Source organism: Dromiciops gliroides, chromosome 1 (assembly GCF_019393635.1).
Source record: "Dromiciops gliroides isolate mDroGli1 chromosome 1, mDroGli1.pri, whole genome shotgun sequence".
In the NCBI taxonomy this organism is placed as follows: Eukaryota; Metazoa; Chordata; class Mammalia; order Microbiotheria; family Microbiotheriidae; genus Dromiciops; species Dromiciops gliroides.
The window spans coordinates 633,949,590-633,968,746 of NC_057861.1; the positions used below are offsets into that span (position 1 = coordinate 633,949,590).

A 19,157-nucleotide genomic window follows, 5' to 3' on the forward strand; every position below is an offset into this window, starting at 1 on the left:
ATCATTTTTACCCTATGTATTTTTGTTTCACCTTGGATTTCTTTGGATCTTCTTTGATGATTATGTCAGTCATTACAACAGTCTTTTTGCATCCACTTGTATTTTAAAGAAGTTATGTGGGTGGTAGCACTGAATCACTACATGGAGTTATTTAGTAGGCAGAATACTTGTGCAAGGGTCTGTGCAGAATTTTTTTTTTTTAAATGGTGGTAGGGCAAAGATATGTTGAGTGCTTATCCATACATGAACCTTCTTTCAGTCTACAGAGTAGTCAGGAGCATCTGGTCTGTTTTCTTTGAAGACTATAGAGGGCAAGGTTTTCTGTTAGACTTACATGTTGGTAAAACTTCATGGGCAAAATTATTTGGAAGAAAAAATCATCTAGTTTTAAAATAGATTTATAAAGTTTTATGACCATATTTTTTTGACATTTTATTTTTTCCAGAAGAGCTTCTGAATAATTTTGCCCAACAGATTGGAGCCTGGAGATTCTGCCTCTATTTTCTCTCTAGCACACGGAATGACTATGTAATGATGTATAGTTTAACGGTTTTTGAGGTAAGTTTTCAGTTTTCTCAAAATTTTATTTTCCTTTGATATTATTTCACTAGTATGTATTTCCTATTGTATGTCTGGCTTTTGTAAACACATGGTTAGGACTTTTGTTTAAATACCTCTGTTAAGATGACTGGAGTCTTTTCTTTTCCAGTCATTGGGTAATGGATAAGTGACTTGGTGTAGAGTCAGGGTTTATGTGAACATTTAACTTTGTAGTTGAAAAGTTAGTTTTTGGTATGGTTTTTCCAAGATTTTCATGTGACTAACCCACTATTTAAAATTTTAAGATGATTCATAACTTAGAAAAGACAAGCAGTCTTACTCTGTTTTAGTGTTGATGCTCTTTTTTTTTTTTTTTTAATGTTTAGTGAGGCAATTGGGGTTAAGTGACTTGCCCAGGGTCACACAGCTAGTAAGTGTTAAGTGTCTGAGGCCGGATTTGAACTCAGGTACTCCTGACTCCAGGGCCGGTGCTCTATCCACTGTGCCATCTAGCTGCTCCACTTGTGATACTCTTAATATTGTAATCTGAAAATTTTAAGAAAATAAGTAATCAGGCAAAAATAAGGACTGTGATGCAAATTTAGAATGTACTTTTCAAATTACTCAGCATTGGGTAGTAGTGTAGGGAAGGTCTTATATGCTTTCTTTGCCATGGAGTGAGTATTGTTCCATTTTACAATGGAAGAAAGATAGTAGGTGAGTAGCAGCTACATGTATTGTTAATTCTTAATTCAGATGCAAAGCTGAATATCATTGTAATTCAGCTACTTGGGAAAATGTTCAAATGAAAGTTCTATAATCTATCGGAAATCAGATTTTTCACCATTTTGTACAATCTTAAATTTTTTCAGGTAAACAAAAACTTATATCATTTTGTTTAGTCATTAAAGTCAGTTATTTGCATATGTAGTTTGCTAAAGGGTTTTGCATAAAGGGTATGCTTTTTGTCTTTTAGAATCTGATCAATAAAATGTGGCTGGGAGTCCCATCCCAGGATAAGATGGAAATCCGAAGCTGCCTGCCCAAGCTCCTTCTAGCTCACCACAAAACCTTACCTTATTTTATCCGAAATAAGCTCTGCAAAGTTATTGTTGATATTGGCCGCCAGGATTGGCCTATGTTCTACCATGACTTTTTTACAAACATTTTACAGGTAAGAATATGCCTAAGGAAATTTGTTGAACCATTTCGGGAGTTTTGAATATCTTATCCTGAGAAACTTGTTATACAAGTTGTTTCCTTATTGGTTTGTACAGAGGTTTTAAGATGAAACATTTTAGGAATATATTAGGAAGATTTGTGTGTAAGAGAGATTTTAATTTTTTTTTTGTAAAAAATGTGTCCATTTGGAAAAAAATTTAAAAGATTATTCTTATTTATTTGTTACCTCTCTTGATAAATAATGTATCCTTTCAGTTTATATAGTTGGCATTGCAAAGAGTTTGAGGTAAGCCTTCTACCAGCTGAGGATAATGTGCAAAAAATAGGTGGGGAATTTACTCTGGACTATTTCTGTAAAGCAACATTAGGGTCCTTTAGTGGCTTCTCCCTTTAAGAATACCCCTGTTTCTTCAGTCATGGAAGGGAGTGACCAGAGATTAGTAAGGGCCCGAGAACGGACAAGACTTATTCAGTAGTTTATGAGTAGCAGTAGCTGAGTTTTGGCAATGTAAGATGACTTCTGGCATTTGTGCTAGCTTTTTTCTGAGAAACCCATTGGAGAATGGAATGTATATTAGTATTTTAAAAATTTCAAATCAAAAGTGTGCTTGTCATTGATCTTTTTTTTTTTTTTTTTTGGTGAGGCAGTTGGGGATAAGTGACTTGCCTAGGGTCACACAGCTAGTAAGTGTAAAGTGTTTGAAGCTGGATTTGAACTCAGGTCCTCCTGAATCCAGGGCCGGTGCTCTGTCCACTGCGCCACCTAGCTGCCCCTTTGTCATTGAACTTTAATAACCTTAAGATATCTAGGGAACAGCTTTTTGATTTTGTTTTAATATTTCTTGCTGTCTCTAACGGAGTGGCTGATTTCAGTTTGATAAGGATTCTATTTACATCAGACACCATCTTGCCTAGAAGTCATATCAGTATTTCTTTTTATTCTTTACAATGGTATTTTATTTCCAATTACATGTAAAGATAGTTTTCAACATTCATTATTGTAAGATTTTGAGTTCTAGATTTTTCTGCCTTCCTCCCTTCCATCCTCCCTTCTGAAGCCCCCAAGTAATTGATATAGGTTATACATTATGATCATATTAAACATATTTTTCACATTAGTCATGTTGTGAGAGAAGAATCAGAACAAAAGGGAGAAACCACAAGAAAGAAGAAACAAACAAAAAAAACCCAACAACAACAAAAGTGAAAATAGTATGCTTCCACCTGTATTCAGACTCCAAAGTTCCTTTTCTGGATGTGGAGAGCATTTTCCATCATGAGTTCTTTGAAATTGCCTTGGATCATTACATTGCTGAGAAGAACTAAGTCCATCATAGTTGATCATTGCGCAATGTTGTTGTTACTGTGTACATTGTTCTCCTGGTTCTACTCACTTCACTTAGCATCAGTTCATGTAAGTCTTTCCAGGTTTTTCTCAAATCAGCCTGCTCATCATTTTTTAAAAGTATTTTATTATTTTTCAGTTACAAATAAGGATAGTTTTCAACATTTGTTTTCACAGGTTTTTTAGTTCCAATTTTTTTCTCCTTCCCTCCCTCCTCCCCATGACAGAAAGCAGTCTGATATAGGTTGTATATGTACAAGCACATTAAGCATATTTCTACATTAGTCATCTTGTGAAAGAAGAATCAGAACACAAGGGAAGAATCTCAAAAAAGAAAGAAAAAAACCCAAAAGTAGAAACAGTATAGTTTAATCTGCATTCATAATTCACAGTTCTTTTTTTCTGGATGTTGAGAACATTTTCTATCATGGGTTCTTTGAAACTCTTTTGGATCGTTGCACTGCTGAGAAGAGCCATGTCTATCCCCATTGTTCATCACACAACGTTGCTGTACTGTGTACAATGTTCTCCTGCTTCTGCTCCTCTCAGTCAGCATCATTTCATGTAATGCTCATCATTTCTTATAGCACAATAGTATTCCATCACATTCATGTACCACAACTTATTCAGCCATTCCCCAGTTGATGGGCATCCCTTCAATTTACAATTCTTTGCCAGTCAGTATTTCTTAATCAGTGAAGGACCCACAATAAATCATTAGCATTTCTATATATTACCTACAAGTCCAGCAACAACAGATAGAAAAATTCCTTTTAAAATAACTGTGGCCAATATAAAATACTTGGAGTCTACCTGCCAAGGCAAACACAGGAATTATATGACCAGAACTACAAAACACTTCACATAAATAAAGACAGATCTAAATAATTGGAAAAATATTAATTGCTCATGGGTAGGCCGAGCTAGTATAATAAAAAGGACAGTTTTATATCTTAAATTGGTTTATTCAGTGATACACCAATCAAACTATCAAAAATATTTTGTAGATCTAGAAAAAATAATAAAGTTCATCTGGAAAAACAAAAGTTCAAGGATATCATGGGAATCACTGAAAAAAACAAAAAAAGGTGGTCCAGCAGTACCAGATCTCAAACTGTATTATAAAGCAGTAATTATCAAAACAATTTGATACTAGCTAAGAAATAAAGTGGTAGATCAGTGGAATAGAATAGGTACAAATTACACTATAGTAAATGACTATAGTAATCTAGTATAAAATAAACCCAAAGATCCAAGCTTTTGGAACAAAAACTCATTTGACAAAAACTGCTGGGAAAACTAGAAAACAGTGTGGCAGAAACTAGGTATAGACCAGTGTCTCACACCATATGCTAAAATAAGGTCAAAATGAGTACATGATTTACATATAAAGGATGATACGGTAAGGAAATTAAGAGATTATGGAATCGCTTATCTGTCAGATTTATGGGTAGAGGAAGAATTTAGGACGAAAGAAGATATAGAGAGTAAAACAAAATGTGAAATAGAAAGTCATTCTCCAATTGATAAATGGTCAAAGGATATGAACAGGCAGTTTTTAGACAAATCAAAGCTATCTTATAATCATATGAAAAAATGCTCTAGATTACTATTGATTAGAGAAATGTAAATTAAAACAATTCTGAGGTATTACTCCACAACTATCAGAGTGACAAATATAACAAAAACAGAAAATATTGGATGTTGGAGGGGATGTGGGAAAGCTGGGATGCTACTCCACTGTTGGTAGAGTTGTGAAAAGATCCAACCATTCTGGAGAACAATTTGGAACTATGCCCAAAGGGCTATAGAACTGTGCATACCCTTTGATCCAGCAATACCATTGCTAGGTTTATATCCCAAAGACATCCCCCCAAGAGAGAAAAAGACCTATTTGTACAAAAATATTTATAGCAGCTCTTTTTGTGGTGGCTAAGAATTGGAAATCAAAGGAATGCCCATCAATTGAGGAATGGCTAAACAAGCTGTGGTATATGATGGTGATCGAATATTATTATGCTCTAAGAAACGACAAGCAAGATGATTTCAGAAAAGCCTGGAAAGACTTTTATGAACTGATGTATAGTGAAGAGAGCAGAACTAAGAGCACATTGTGCAGAGACAGCAATATTGTTTGATGAAGAACTGTGAATGACTTAACTATTTTCAACAATACAATGATCCAAGACAATCCCAAAGGACTATTGATGAAACATAGTATTCGCCTCTAAAGAAAGAACTGATATTGATGGAACACAGACTGAAGCATGCTATTTTTCACTTTCATTTTTTTTCTTTTATTCAAATTTTCTTATACAAAATGACTAATATGGTAATGTTTTACATAATCCTATATCTGGTTGCTTACCGCCTCAGGGAGGGTGGAAGGGAGGGAGGGAAGGAGGGATAAAAATTGGAACCCCAAACTATAAATAAAAGTATTTATTACTTTAAAAATCAGGGAAGCTGACTCTTGGCTTCTTAGTGTTTAGCTATCTCACTGGAAGCATCACTAACCTTTTTCTATTACCTATCTTCTTTACCAGTTAACCCCTTTCACTGTGTCTTACTGATTCATTTCAGCAAATTATTTTTTATAGGCTTATTGGGTTAAGTCTTGGAGGAGAAAAGTTTAAATAAGATGTATTAACTGCTCTCCTGAAGCTGAGAGTCTATGAGGGGCAAAAGACTTACATATTTGTGGATAACTATACAATTGTGGTGCCCAGCTCAGAAATGGGGACCACTATCCATACATAAGAACCCTTACTGGCTGCATATTGACTTAGTTTAAAAATGTAATGTTTTCTATGTTTTATTATATTTTTATTTATTTTGCTAAATATTTTCACAGTTACCTTGTCTGGTTCAGGCTGCAGTCTCGAGTGTTGAAGGCTGTGGGCCTTGTATTTGACATCTCTGCTCTATAACATTATATATATACATTTGAAAGTTCCAGAACAAAGTGTTGCTAAGTGACATCTGAGGGGGAAAGGGTTCTTATTCCCCTGGTCTTATCATCAAAGACTTCATGGAGGAAATGGCTTAAATGAATGTGTAGCTGAAGAAGGGGTTTGTCTCAGTTTTAGTGAAGAGTGTAAAGGCATGTAAGTGGAAGAATATAGGGTATGTTTAGGGTGGCAGAGGAAGATAACCCAATTTAGCTATACTAATAGAGTTCATTGGAGGGGAGTATATGAGCTCAAGTTAAGAAGGTAAATTATTGCGATTTTTAAATGGCAGAAAAAGGAGTTTGAGTTTAACTCTGTAGGCAAAAAGGAGCCACTGAATATAGCAGTGTCATCAAATCTGTATAAATGGGATTATTTTGGCAGTAGTCTGAATTGTAGAGGGGAGAATATAGAAGAGAACATCTGTTAGCATACTGTAATAGTCTGTTCAGGTAGTGATAAGAGACCATTGTAGGAGGACATAGAACTCAAGATGTCTTTTAAACAGTTGGAAATGTGAACTTTTTAAACTCCTGCTTTTGTAACTTAAAATATTTATGGTGTACTTGAATAAGCACTGTATTTGGGAGTAAGGAGACAGATTTTAGTTTCACTTTTGCCCCTAAATAGCTTTGTAAGTTTGGGAAAGTCACTTTACTTCTTTGGGCTTGTTAATTCATGTGTAAAATGAAAGAATTGTACTTAAACGTTAAAATTCTGTGATTGTTAACTTTCAGTTAGAACTAGCATGTGGTTAATATTTAAGATATGCAAGGAAAGACTACTGCTTGATTACTGGCATTCCTGGTAATGAAGCAAAACTTTTTTTATCAGGTATAATTGTAAGCAAAGCAAAACCGGTTTTAGAGTCAACTTGGTTATCATAGAATCTTTTGAGTCAACCTACTAAAAGTTTTTCTGGCCGAGTTCAAGTCATGGTGAGTTTTCAGTTTCAGATGTAGATTCTTCCTAAATTGTAGTAGTTGGTTTATGCTATGAAGAGTCTTAGTGTAAAGGAACTTAATTCCCTCCCCTCTGCCCCCTATGCCCAGGGCAGCTAGCCTCATTTCATTTGGATAGTTCTAGTTGTTAGAACATTTTTTTTCTTATATCAAACCTAAATCAGCCTCTCTGGGCTCAAGTAGAGCAAATCTACTACTCTTCCAGCTGAAAGCCCTTAAAAAACTGTTTGTCTAATACATGACAGTTATCATGTCCATCCTAAGTCTTTTCTTCATTAGGCTAAATTTCCAAACCCTTAAGTTAATCCTCATTTGGAATGACTGATTTGTTTAATGGATTTTATTTGAAAATTGAGAATCACAGAATCCCAAGGGGTTGAAAAGGGACCTCAGAGGCCATTTTGTTTAGTCTATTATTTGGAGAACAGTCTTGATTATAACATACTCGACAAGTGGACATTTAGCCTTTGCTGGAAGACCTATCTGTCTATTCCAGTGATAGGAAGTTTTTCTGTGCATCAAAAGTAAATTTGCCTCTTTGTAACTTCTACCCTTTGATTTCAGTTTTACCCTTTGGGATGAAGCAGGATAATAAGTGAAAGGTGGTTTTTTCTTTCCTTTCCTCTCCTCTCCTCTCCTCTCCTCTCCTCTCCTTCCCCTTCCCCTTCCCCTTCCCCTTCCCCTTCCCCTTCCCCTTCCCCTTCCCCTTCCCCTTCCCCTTCCCCTTCCCCTTCCCCTTTCCCCTTCCCCTTCCCTTCCCCTTCCCCTTCCCCTTCCCCTTCCCCTTCCCCCTTCCCCTTCCCCTTCCCCTTCCCCTTCCCCTTCCCCTTCCCCTTCCCCTTCCCCTTCCCCTTCCCCTTCCCCTTCCCCTTCCCCCTTCCCCTTCCCCTTCCCCTTCCCCTTCCCCTTCCCCTTCCCCTTCCCCTTCCCCTTCCCCTTCCCCTTCCCCTTCCCCTTCCCCTTCCCCTTCCCCTTCCCCTTCCCCTTCCCCTTCCCCTTCCCCTTCCCTTCCCCTTCCCCTTCCCCTTCCCCTTCCCCTTCCCCTTCCCCTTCCCCTTCCCCTTCCCCTTCCCCTTCCCTTCCCCTTCCCCTTCCCCTTCCCCTTCCCCTTCCCCTTCCCCTTCCCCTTCCCCTTCCCCTTCCCCTTCCCCTTCCCCTTCCTTTCTTATTTGGTGGAGCAAAGGGTTAAGTGACTTGCCCATGGTCACACAGCTACTGGTAATGTGTGGTAAGTGTCAAGTGTCTGAGGCCGGATAACAGTATTCTTTTGTGTGGTAGCCTTTTAAATACTTGAAATTACCTATCATTTAGTCTCCAGTTTAAATATTCCTAGTTTGACTTTTGTCTGAATGGGAAGGCAGATTGCTCAACTCCCATATATCTACTTCAGCAGAATTCTGAAGTTTGCACCAGAGATTATTGAACAATTATTCAAATTGGAAACTACAGTAAATGACTCCTTTCAGCCCAGAGCTCAACAAGAACAATCCAGAAGTACACGGGCATTAGGAATGGGTACTATCCAGGCAACCAGTGTCAGCACAGGCTGGGCTTTAGCATGACACATGTAAGACACATGTAGCCTCCAGATCAAAAATTAATGTCTCCACAAGACAGCAAGATCTAATAGAATAATATTCAAAAGATCAAAATCAAGAGATTAAAAAAACAGAATAAATGGAAACCTATCTGATATAAAAAATAACTGACCTGGGAAACAGAAATGATTTAAGAATCATTGGACTTTTTGAATGATTAAAATCATTGGACTTTTTGATGATTAAAAAAACAAAGCAAAACAAAAAAAAACCTGAATGCTATATTTCAAGAAATCATTAATGGAAACCGCCTGGCTCTTTTAGAATCAGCAGCAAGGTAAATATAGAAGGAACCAATTGATCATGCCCTAAAAGGTATCACAAAAGGAAGAATTCCAGGAATATCATAGCCAAAATTCAGAGCTCCCATGGCAAAGAAAAAAAAATACTGCAAGCATCAAGAAAGAAGGAATTCCAATTTTCAAGGAAGCACAGTAAGGATCATACAAGATCTGGCAACTTTTATAAAAGTGAGAAGAGGTCTTGGAATGCAACATTCCAAAAGGCAAAAGGAGAGGCTTGTAAGCCAAGAGAGTAAGTTACCCTAAAAAACAGTATAATCCCACAAGGGAAAAAACCTGATTTTTGTTGGAATAGAGGACTTTCAAACATTTCTGATAAAAAGAGTGAAGCTGAGAAAGAACTTTGAAATGTGAACACAACAATTCAGAGTAATTCAGCGAGGTAAACTTAAATTGAGCAATTGGAAGGAGCTGTATGTTGATGTGGTGCTAACTTTCTTTCTTTCTTTCTTTTTTTTTTTTTTTTTTTAGTGAGGCAATTGGGGTTAAGTGACTTGCCCAAGGTCACACAGCTAGTAAGTGTTAAGTGTCTGAGGCTGGATTTGAACTCAGGTACTCCTAACTCCAGGGCCAGTGCTCTATCCACTGTGCCACCTAGCTGCCCCATGGTGCTAACTTTCTAATGGGGAAGAGAAACAAATGTGTCTTCAGAAACTTAATGATTTAAAAGGATTTTTAGGGGGATCATATAAGAAGAATAGGCCCCAGGAGAGTATCGATTCTGTTCTGTTCTGAGGGTTTGAAGGGCAAAAGAGAAGGGAAGGTGAAAGGGGAAATACACTAATGTAGAAAGGAAGAATTGAGGAGGGGCTGTATTGTGGTACTTGCTGTTTCTCATGATTTGGGTGCATGAAAAAGGCAGGTGAGAATGGGCATCAGATGAGCCTCATTTTTATCTGAAATGGACAAAGGAGGGTTGAATGGAAAATTCTCCTCTCCCTCCTTGTGCACAGCTCTCCCCACCCCCGCCTCATACATATACACAGAGTGAAATAGTTGGGTGTACAAATAGATGTGAAGGATGTGAAAAACTGGGAAAGAAGTGAAAGAAAAGGAAGGGACAGGGTATCTTAGGGAGGTGCCATATATTGCCTGTTAGACTGTTGGGAAGTAGCTGAACAAATTATAATATATGCATATTATAGAATATTTTGCTTTAAGAAATGATAAACAATTTCAGATAATCCTGGGTGATGCAAAATGATGCCCAGTGAATTGAACGGAACTGGGAGAATAATTTATAAAGGAAAAACAACTTTGAAAGATTGATGCAATGACCAGTTTTGTCTTCAGAGAGCCTAGGAAGAAACATGTTACTGTCTTACCTCTGGTCATACCCTACACATCCCTTTGATTCTGAATCCCTGTAGGTCACTATCCATACCCTATTCTTTATCCTCCACCACCTGATTCTATTCCTATCACCCCTCAACCCTTTCACCCCAAAGTTCCAAATAAATACCCACCCATTTCACTGTACACACTGGAGTTCCATAGGGAATGAACTTCCCTTCATCCTATTATCTTTTCTTTTCCCATTCTTTTCATCTTCCATATATTATTGTAACCGAGTCCTTCCTCCTGGAGCCTACTTGGCCACTCTTCTTAATATTGGCTGTACCTTCACTCATTCTCCTCAGCTTACCGATTGAGTAGGGCAGCTAGGTGGCGCAGTGGATAGAGCATTGGCCCTGGAGTCAGGAGGACCTGAGTTCAAATCTCATCTCAGACACTTAATAGTTGTATGACCGTGGGCAAGTCACAACCCCAATTGCCTTAAAACAACTGGGCCCAATTCCAGTTGTCCTGATATATATCTTGCCACTGGACTTAAATGGCTCTGGAGGAAGAGAGTGGGGTTGGTGACCTTGCATAGCCTTCCCTCACTTCAGTTCAGTGCAAGTTGTGACATTACCTTGATGTCATGGTCCTCTTTGAGACTGAAGGACAAACGACAACAACTGGTTGAATAGAGTGAGTTGCAATAGTCTTTGCTCTCCATTTCCACTTGTCAGCTCTCCCACTACCTCTGTCACTCAGTAAGCTCTCCTCCTTTGAGGTTCATATCTACCACTCAATCAAAATTCTGGTAGCTGTTATCTATTGACTCCCCTTCTTTCCTCAGTGAGTTTGGTATCTGGCTCATAGTTTTTCTCTCCTCCCCAAATTCCTGCCTTGTATCCTCTTAGCTGAAAACCTTGCTTCATATTTTACAGAAAAATAATTAATCCATTTGGTGTGAGTTCCCTCTTCTCACTTCTTCCATATCTCAATACTCACGTGCCTTTTGCCATTATTTTCTCCTTTGTTCCTGTCCCACATGATGAAATGGCCTTCTTACCAAAGTTAATCCTTTTACCTGCTCAGGAGTTCGTATTCCATCCCATCTTCTCTCAACAAATTGTTGCCTCTGTCATTCTTACTTTATCAATTTTTTTTTAGTAAATAGTAATTTATTTTTTCCAATTATATGTAAAGTTTTCAATATTCATTTTTTATAAGATTTTGAGTTCCATATTTTTCTCCCTTCCATCCCCCCTCTCCATGACAGCAAGCAACCTCATATAGGTTATTCATGTGCAATCATATTAAATATATTTCCACATTAGTCATGTTGTGAAAGAAGAAACAGAACAAAAGGGAAAAGCCATGAGAAACAAAAACAAAAATGAAGAGAGTATATTTCAATTTCCATTCAGACTCCATAGTTCTTTCTCTGTATAGCATTTTCTGTCGAATTGTCTTAGATCATTGTATTGCTGAGAAGAGTTAAGTCAATCATAGTTGGTCATCATTCATGTAGCTGTTACTGTGTACAATGTTCTCCTGGCTCTGTTCACTTCACTCAACATCAGTTCATGGAAGTCCAGGTTTTTCTGAAATCCACCTGCTCATCATTTCTCATAGCACAATAGTATTCCATTATATTCATATACCACAACTTGTTTAGCTTTTTCCCAGTTGATGGACATTCCCATAATTTCCAATTCTTTGCCACCACAAAAAGACCTGCTATAAATATTTTTGTACATGTGGGTCCTTTTCCCTTTTTTATGATCTTTTGGGGATACAGACCTAGTAGTGGTATTGTTGGGTCAAAGGGTATGCACAGTTTTATTGCCCTTTGGCCATTGTTCCAAATTGTTCACAACTCCACCAACAATGTGTTAGTGTCCCTATTTTCCCACATCTTCTCCAACATTTATCATTTTCCTTTTCTGACATATTAGTCAATCTGATAGGTGTGAAGTGGTACCTCGGAGTTTTTAAAATTTGCATTTCTCTCATCAGTCGTGATTTAGAATATTTTTTCATATGACTATAGGTAGCTTTATTTATTTATTTATTTAGGGCAATGGGGGTTAAGTCACTTGCCCAGGGTCACACAGCTAGTAAGTGTCAAGTGTCTGAGGCTGGATTTGAACTCAGGTACTCCTGAATCCAGGGCCGGTGCTTTATCCACTGCACCACCTAGCCGCCCCTAGCTTTATTTTTTTCATCTGAAAACTGCCTGTTTGTATCCTTTGATCATTTTCCATTTGAGGATCTATCACTTACTTTTCGTCTTTCCCTGTCAACTGGCTGCCTATAAACATGCCCATATCTCTTCCATCCTCAAAAAACTTGATCATCCTATCCCTGCTAACTGTTGCCCTGTATCTGAAGAGATATGCCTTTGTTGCCAAACTCCTTGAAAAGACCATCTACAATAGGTGCTCTACTTTGCTTTCTGAAAAAAATTAGCTGAGGGAAGTATAGGATGATGACTTGTGTAGGACTTTAAAAAGGAGTCATAAAATTCCTCAACACTTTTATTCTATCATCATCAAGTGAAAATCCATGGTTTAAATGTCCTGCCCTAAGAATGAGGGCTTTTAAAAGCCTATTCCTGAAAGAAACTTGTCTGTTTTCTTCTGTAGCTTCTTAGGAGTAGATTATTTCAACTTCTTATTTAAGAATTTTGTATTTAAATTGAAGTAAATGTGAATGTGTTTTGAAGTTAGTGCTACCCAGATGTAAGATAATGTGTTTTATGTTTGTATAACTTTTTTCAGTTAAACTCACATGAAACTTGAGTTTCACTTTGTTTTAACAATCTGGTGAAAATTAAGTTTGTCTATAGAATTCTTGCCAGATTTTATAAGCTTTCTTCAAAATTTGCCTGTGTTTTGACCTTTCAGTTGATACAGTCCCCTTTGACCACTCCCCTTGGACTGATCATGTTGAAAACTACTTCAGAAGAGCTGGCATGCCCCCGGGAAGACCTAAGCGTGGCTCGGAAAGAAGAGTTGCGGAAGCTGCTATTGGACCAGGTACAAACTGTACTTGGACTTCTTACAGGTCAGTGTGATTATAGTTTTGAAAAAAAGTCTATCCTGTGGTGACTTAGAGGGAGCACTGAGAATTTATAAGCCAGCTAACATTTTCCTAAAGTAAAATCCCTTTTGGTCATAAAATTTGTTGTCAGTTCAATGAGTCAGCATTTTTTAGTTAAAAAAACATGAGATGTAAGGATGCTTTTAAACTGAATCAGGGATATATTAGCTGTGGTGTAGTGGGAAGGACACTAGACAAATATAGTTAAATATCATAGACAATTGAAAAACAAAGAAAGGTCTTCTCCCTCAGGGGAGAAGTTTTTATTGAAGAGAAGACATTTGAGTTTAGCTTTAAAGGATAATTATTATTCAGTAGGCAAAAAGGAATGGAGTGAGGGAGGCTATTTTAAGCATATAGAATAGAGAAAGGTTAGAGAAAGCTTGGGGGTTGCAGAATAATCCCTGTTGGCTAGGTCATCCATTATATGGAGAGCTAAGTGATAGAATATAAGGTTGGAATGTGCTTGTGAAGGGCCTGCTAAGCAGTGGAGTTTGAATGTTACTCAGTAGAAGTCAGGGAGCTCATGGAGGTTCATGAGCATGGAGGAAGGACGTGACTAATAAGTGCATGAGGAATCACAGGTCAGAAGGAAATAGCAAACTTTTGAGGTCCCTTCTAGAGCTTTGATTCTGTCCCTGCTGAAGGAAGCTTTGAGTCTCCTGTAGACACTAGAAAAAAGGAGATGGGACAAAACTTGTGTGAATTAGCAGTGAAAGAATTATTTACAAAGGAAGAAACCAAGGTCAGGTTGTTAATGACTTGCTCAAAGTCACACAGTTAGAAAGAAATTGAGCTAAAATTTGAACTTTGAATTCCCAAGTCATTGGTTGTTAATTCCTTTAATGCTTTAATAATATTTACCTTGTATCTCCTTCAGTGGCTTGCAGAAGATTCTAAAGAATATTATTTATTCTCCCCCATCACCTTCTTTGTGTATGCTCTGAGTATTGCAAGCTAATTTTGGTCAAAAACTTGACATCATTTCTACTTTCTAGTCATCTCATATATCCATTCCTGGTTCATTCCTTCAAAATCTCTCCCAACACTTTCCTTTATTTCTCTCCCACATCCTTTTTTCTTTGCTGTCTGTTAATTTGCTTGAGTCTCTCATCTATCCTAAAACTTTATTCTGCACTATTATTTCCTCAAGCCATCATTCTTTGTTATCTTTTTTGTTTCTACATCTTTACCATTCAGTTGCTTCTTGGCCCTTTCCAGTCTGGCTTCAGACCATACCACTCTACTAAATGTTCCCTCTAAGGGCTCTGGTGGTTTCTTTTCTTCTTAGACTTTTCTGCAGTATTTGGCACAGTTGATCATGGCTTTTTTCTTAATATCCCATTTTCCATGAACTCCTATAACATTTTCCCCTCCTTTTTCTCTTACCTATCTTATAATTTCTTCTTGGCCTATACTGGTTCAGTGTCTTTCTCCCAAATGTTAAATATGACTTTTCCCCCAAGTTTCTACTTTTGACTCTCTTCTTTCCCTACATTCTGTGCAGATGACTCCAAAATATTTGTGTGTGTGTGTGAGAGAGAGATATTGATTGATTCAACTCCAACCTCTATCTGGATGTCCCATTGGCAGCACTTCAAATATGTTGTCCAAAACTGACCTCTCCTCAGTTTCCTCCTCAAACTGTCCTTTTCACTAATTATCCCTATTGTTGATAGTATCACTATGCTCCCAGTCACCTAGGTTAGGCTCTAAATCTTGCAGTCTTCTTTTATTCTTTCTTCTTCACCTATGCATCCAGTTAGTGGTCAAGTTCTGTTGAATCTTTTTCCATAATGTCTTGGGTCTAAAAGTCATCATGATGTAATTAAATTTGGATTCAGAGAACCTGGGTTCAAATGAGGGGTCTGCTGACCTGTAAAATGAGGAGGATGGGTCAGAAAACCACCTGATTCTACTTCTGTGATCCCACGGTCCCTTTTCCCTCAGCCTGGTTACTACCTTTGTTTTGGACCCTTATCATGCCTAGTTTAGTCTACTCTAATCACCTCCTCTTAACTAGATATCTGGTTAGATAGATTCTTTCTTCTCTAGTTCATCCTTTACACAGTTGCCAAAAAGAATTGTTCATATCGACAAGTCTAACTATTTATTTCACTACTTTGTTCAGAAATTTTTAGTAGTTCACTATTGCCCATAGGATATGATAGAAATTTCTACTTACTCTCCCATGTTATTTAACGGCTTTCACTGTGTAGCTTCAGCTTTCATTTCCAGTCTCATGTCACACTTATCCCTCTCACACGTTTAAACTCTGACCCAAACTGGAATACTAGCTGTTTTTCAGTCCTTTCCTGCCCTTTTCCCCAGTTCTGTGCATTCATGTATTTAATTCCCCACTCCTTCCCCATTTCTGCCCATTGAAATCCTTCAGGGCTCAGCTCAAGTACAGCTCCTCACTGCAGCCTCCCACCAAGTAATGTCTCCCCACTTTGATTTTCTTAGTGCTTACCTTTTGTCTTTATTATATTGTATTTTCTTTGTGTACATGTTGTGTTCTAGCACCCCCCCCTCCTCCCACCTCCCAGCAATGTATTCAGACTTTGAGGACAGGGATTGTTCATCTTTTTCATCTTTGTTTCCCTGTGGCTAGCATGGTACCTTGATTTACTGTAAGTACTTAAATGTTTAGTGACAGTATTGTCGCCAGATTAAACTCTTTGATTATGTTCCCTTCAGTGTCTCCCTTTTGCCTGTTGCTAAACCAAATCCTATGGTCATAGGGTTGGAAAAGTTGAATTCTAAGGTCTCTTCCAATTAGAAATCTAGGATCCTGGTGACACTTAATTTATTTTATTTTGTACTAGTAGTCGTGTTTCATGTGTTTTTGTCTTTACTCAGATTTTAGACCCCTTGAAGGACTGCATTCTTGTTTCAGTTTTGTAGCTCCCTTCTCCCTCCCCTACCACAAGTTAATTGATTAAAATTACCACCTAATTAATATCTCCACCATTTCTTCCCCCCTCCCTTCCTAATCACATTTTCATGGGAGGTATGCTTAGATCTAGTTTATTATGAGCTCCTTGAGGGCAGGGACTGTCTTTTAACTCTTTTTGTCCCCAGCACTTAGGTACAGTGCCTGACACATAGAAGGTACTTAATAACTGTTGATTGACTTAATATTAAACTGTATTCCTCTTTTTGCAGGTATTTTGGAGACCATTTGGGACAAACACAGTGTTACTGCTGCCACTCCACCACCATCCCCGACTGCAGGAGAAAGTGGTATGATTTGTAATACTTTTGTTGTATACTTAGTGTCTTAGAGTAGTGTCTTAGTTAGATTAATGGAGATAACTTCCTTGACTTGTCTTGTTTTTTTTGCATGTCTTTTCTTAACTGCCTTTAAGGAACTGTATAGAATTAGATTTAGGTCCATAATGCTCTGTAGAGATTTATTCATTTTATAGATTTGGGACCTTTCTTGAGGGCATCCATGTAGTCATTGACAAAGTCAAGATTCAAATTTAGGTCTTCTGCCTCCAAATATTGCAACAAAAACTTTTCTTCCTATTTTTACATCTAAAAAATATCTTCCTTCCTTGTTTATTCTAGAAGAAAACATTTGGTTTGATTTCATTCTGAATTTTTAGCCCTGGTAGTTGGATACCTCTGAACTTTTGCTTTCCTCCCTCAATCTTGCATGCCTCCTTTCCCTTGCTAAAACCTATGTAGAGGGTGAGACTGATAAGTCAGTATTGTAGCTCCACACAGTAAGTAGCCATCAGAGAAATTGATATATTATGGTGCAGTGTACTTTCATCCTACTACACATAAGCTCAGAGAGAGAACTGAAGGTGGCCAAAGCAGATTGGGGCATTGTATAAAATGTGATTTATTTTGTTTTTACTTAGACTCATATTAGTTTTGTGTTGCATATAATTTGAATAAAAACCTGTGCATTTGCAATGGTGGTCAAATAGTTCTGAATTATACTTTTTTATTTTGCAAGTAAAATGATCTGTTTCTGAACACTTATTATTTTTACACTAAGTGGTCACACAAACTTTTCAAGCAGAGTAGCATATCCTGTGAATTGGCACATATTGCTGCCTCTACAGTAAAACTTGAAGTGTTTTATTAGAATTATTTCTACATCTTTCTGATAAGGAAAAGGCCTCTTGAAATTAGACAACTTTAGCTCAAATTATTCAATTTAGTTTAACATTTGAAAGATGGAGCTGAAAGATGATAGAAATAAAAAATAACAAAGCGTTTTGAAGATTACTTTAGTATACTTATTTACTCTTAACTTTTTATCAAAGTGCCATTACATTGAAAACAAGTTCACTTTAAAGTATCTTAGAGTATATTAAGATATTACAGAAAAGTTCTATACAATTGTGATAAGCTTTTTGTTTTAGAGTAGATATATACAACTTAAAAGATTCAGAAAGTTGATTTATAGAATAAAAAAGAAAATAGAAACATGATTTATAAAGTGACAATTTTGGTTTCTTTTTTTTTTTTTTTTTGCGGGGCAATGGGGGTTAAGTGACTTGCTCAGGGTCACACAGCTAGTAAGTCCCAAGTGTCTGAGGCCAGATTTGAACTCAGGTCCTCCTGAATCCAGGGCCGGTGCTTTATCCACTGTGCCACCTAGCTGCCCCACAATTTTGGTTTCTTTGGCATTTAAAGACATTAAACTAGTTTGCAAAGGGAAATATTTTTGGTAGTGTGGTAAGGCTTTCAAGCTAGGTTTATCTTTAGATGCATTAATACAACTTTTGTTATTAACATTGGTCATAGCAATTAACTTTACTAAAAAGTTTTTTTTTTAAATGAAAACTATCTGTACTGGTTGTCTCCGTTTCGTGGTATGTGCTGGTTATTAAGCATTTGTATCCAAAGAAACCCATTTTCCTTGTGGCATACATCAGAAAATTAATTTACTACTTTTTGAATATATGGTTGTTGGAAATGTTAATATAAATATGCAGGTAGACATTTCTGTGTAAGCAAAATTAAGTCACAACAGAAAATGGTAGATATGTCATTTCTACTTAGAATTTACTCTGAATCTTTAATTTAGTGCAATATAGTTTGAGGAACTGGTCTCAGTAACAAGCCCAAAGGAGTTATGTAATCTCAGATGTTCTCTTCCTCTTTTTAAAAAAGAAAAAACAAAAACTTCATAACATTCATTTGTTATGATTCCCAACCCCCTCTTTTTTTCCAAATACTTAAAAGGGGAAAGAAGTAACCTCTGCAGTATTTCCCAAAAGTAAGACTTCTAGATGAGGTCATCAGCCCCTTCATCATTTGATCACAGCACTGATGACTTAACATTTCTTTCTTTCTTTCTTTTTTAAAAGGATGTGCTTGGGGCAGCTAGGTGGCGCAGTGGATAGAGCACCGGCCCTGGAGTCAGGAGTACCTGAGTTCAAATCCGGGCTCAGACACTTAACACTTACTAGCTGTGTGACCCTGGGCAAGTCACTTAACCCCAATTGCCTCACTTTAAAAAAAAAAAAAAGATGTGCTTAATTAGTTCAGCATCTTTTGGTCTGTCAAAATCCTAAGTTAAACTATATAACTTGGAGAAGATTGAGTTCTCTCATCATAGGCCCAGTTGTAAAAGAAAGCTATGTGTTAATTTCTTTCATCTTATACTGAGGAAATTCATGTGATGAGAAATATTTGTCATTTGTATCAATAAACTGAACTATACTTAAACCCACCAATTTTAACAGCTTGGATTTCTGTTTACCTGTTTACATTCTGGTTTAGCTAGCTATATCAAATTTGGCTCCTGAGATGGTTTATCTAATTTCTTGTATACTTAAAAAAAATAGTAATTAATCTGTCTGATCCTAAGTGTAAAATAGAGAATGAAAACTGACCTGTGGAGCTGAAGGATGAATCCTGGCCAGCCATTG

The 19,157-nt window shown here is 37.2% G+C and overlaps 1 protein-coding gene across 2 annotated transcripts in view; it reads left to right on the top strand.

The window, feature by feature from the left end:
* Nucleotides 1-19,157, top strand: part of XPO6 (exportin 6) — a 127,617-nt gene that overhangs the window by 25,295 nt on the left and 83,165 nt on the right. For both annotated transcript variants that reach the window (XM_043966316.1, XM_043966323.1), the window contains exons 3-6: nt 446-558; nt 1,517-1,714; nt 13,062-13,221; nt 16,426-16,503. In XM_043966316.1, the coding sequence (XP_043822251.1) occupies nt 446-558; nt 1,517-1,714; nt 13,062-13,221; nt 16,426-16,503 (549 nt within the window). The remainder of the gene's footprint in view (nt 1-445; nt 559-1,516; nt 1,715-13,061; nt 13,222-16,425; nt 16,504-19,157) is intronic.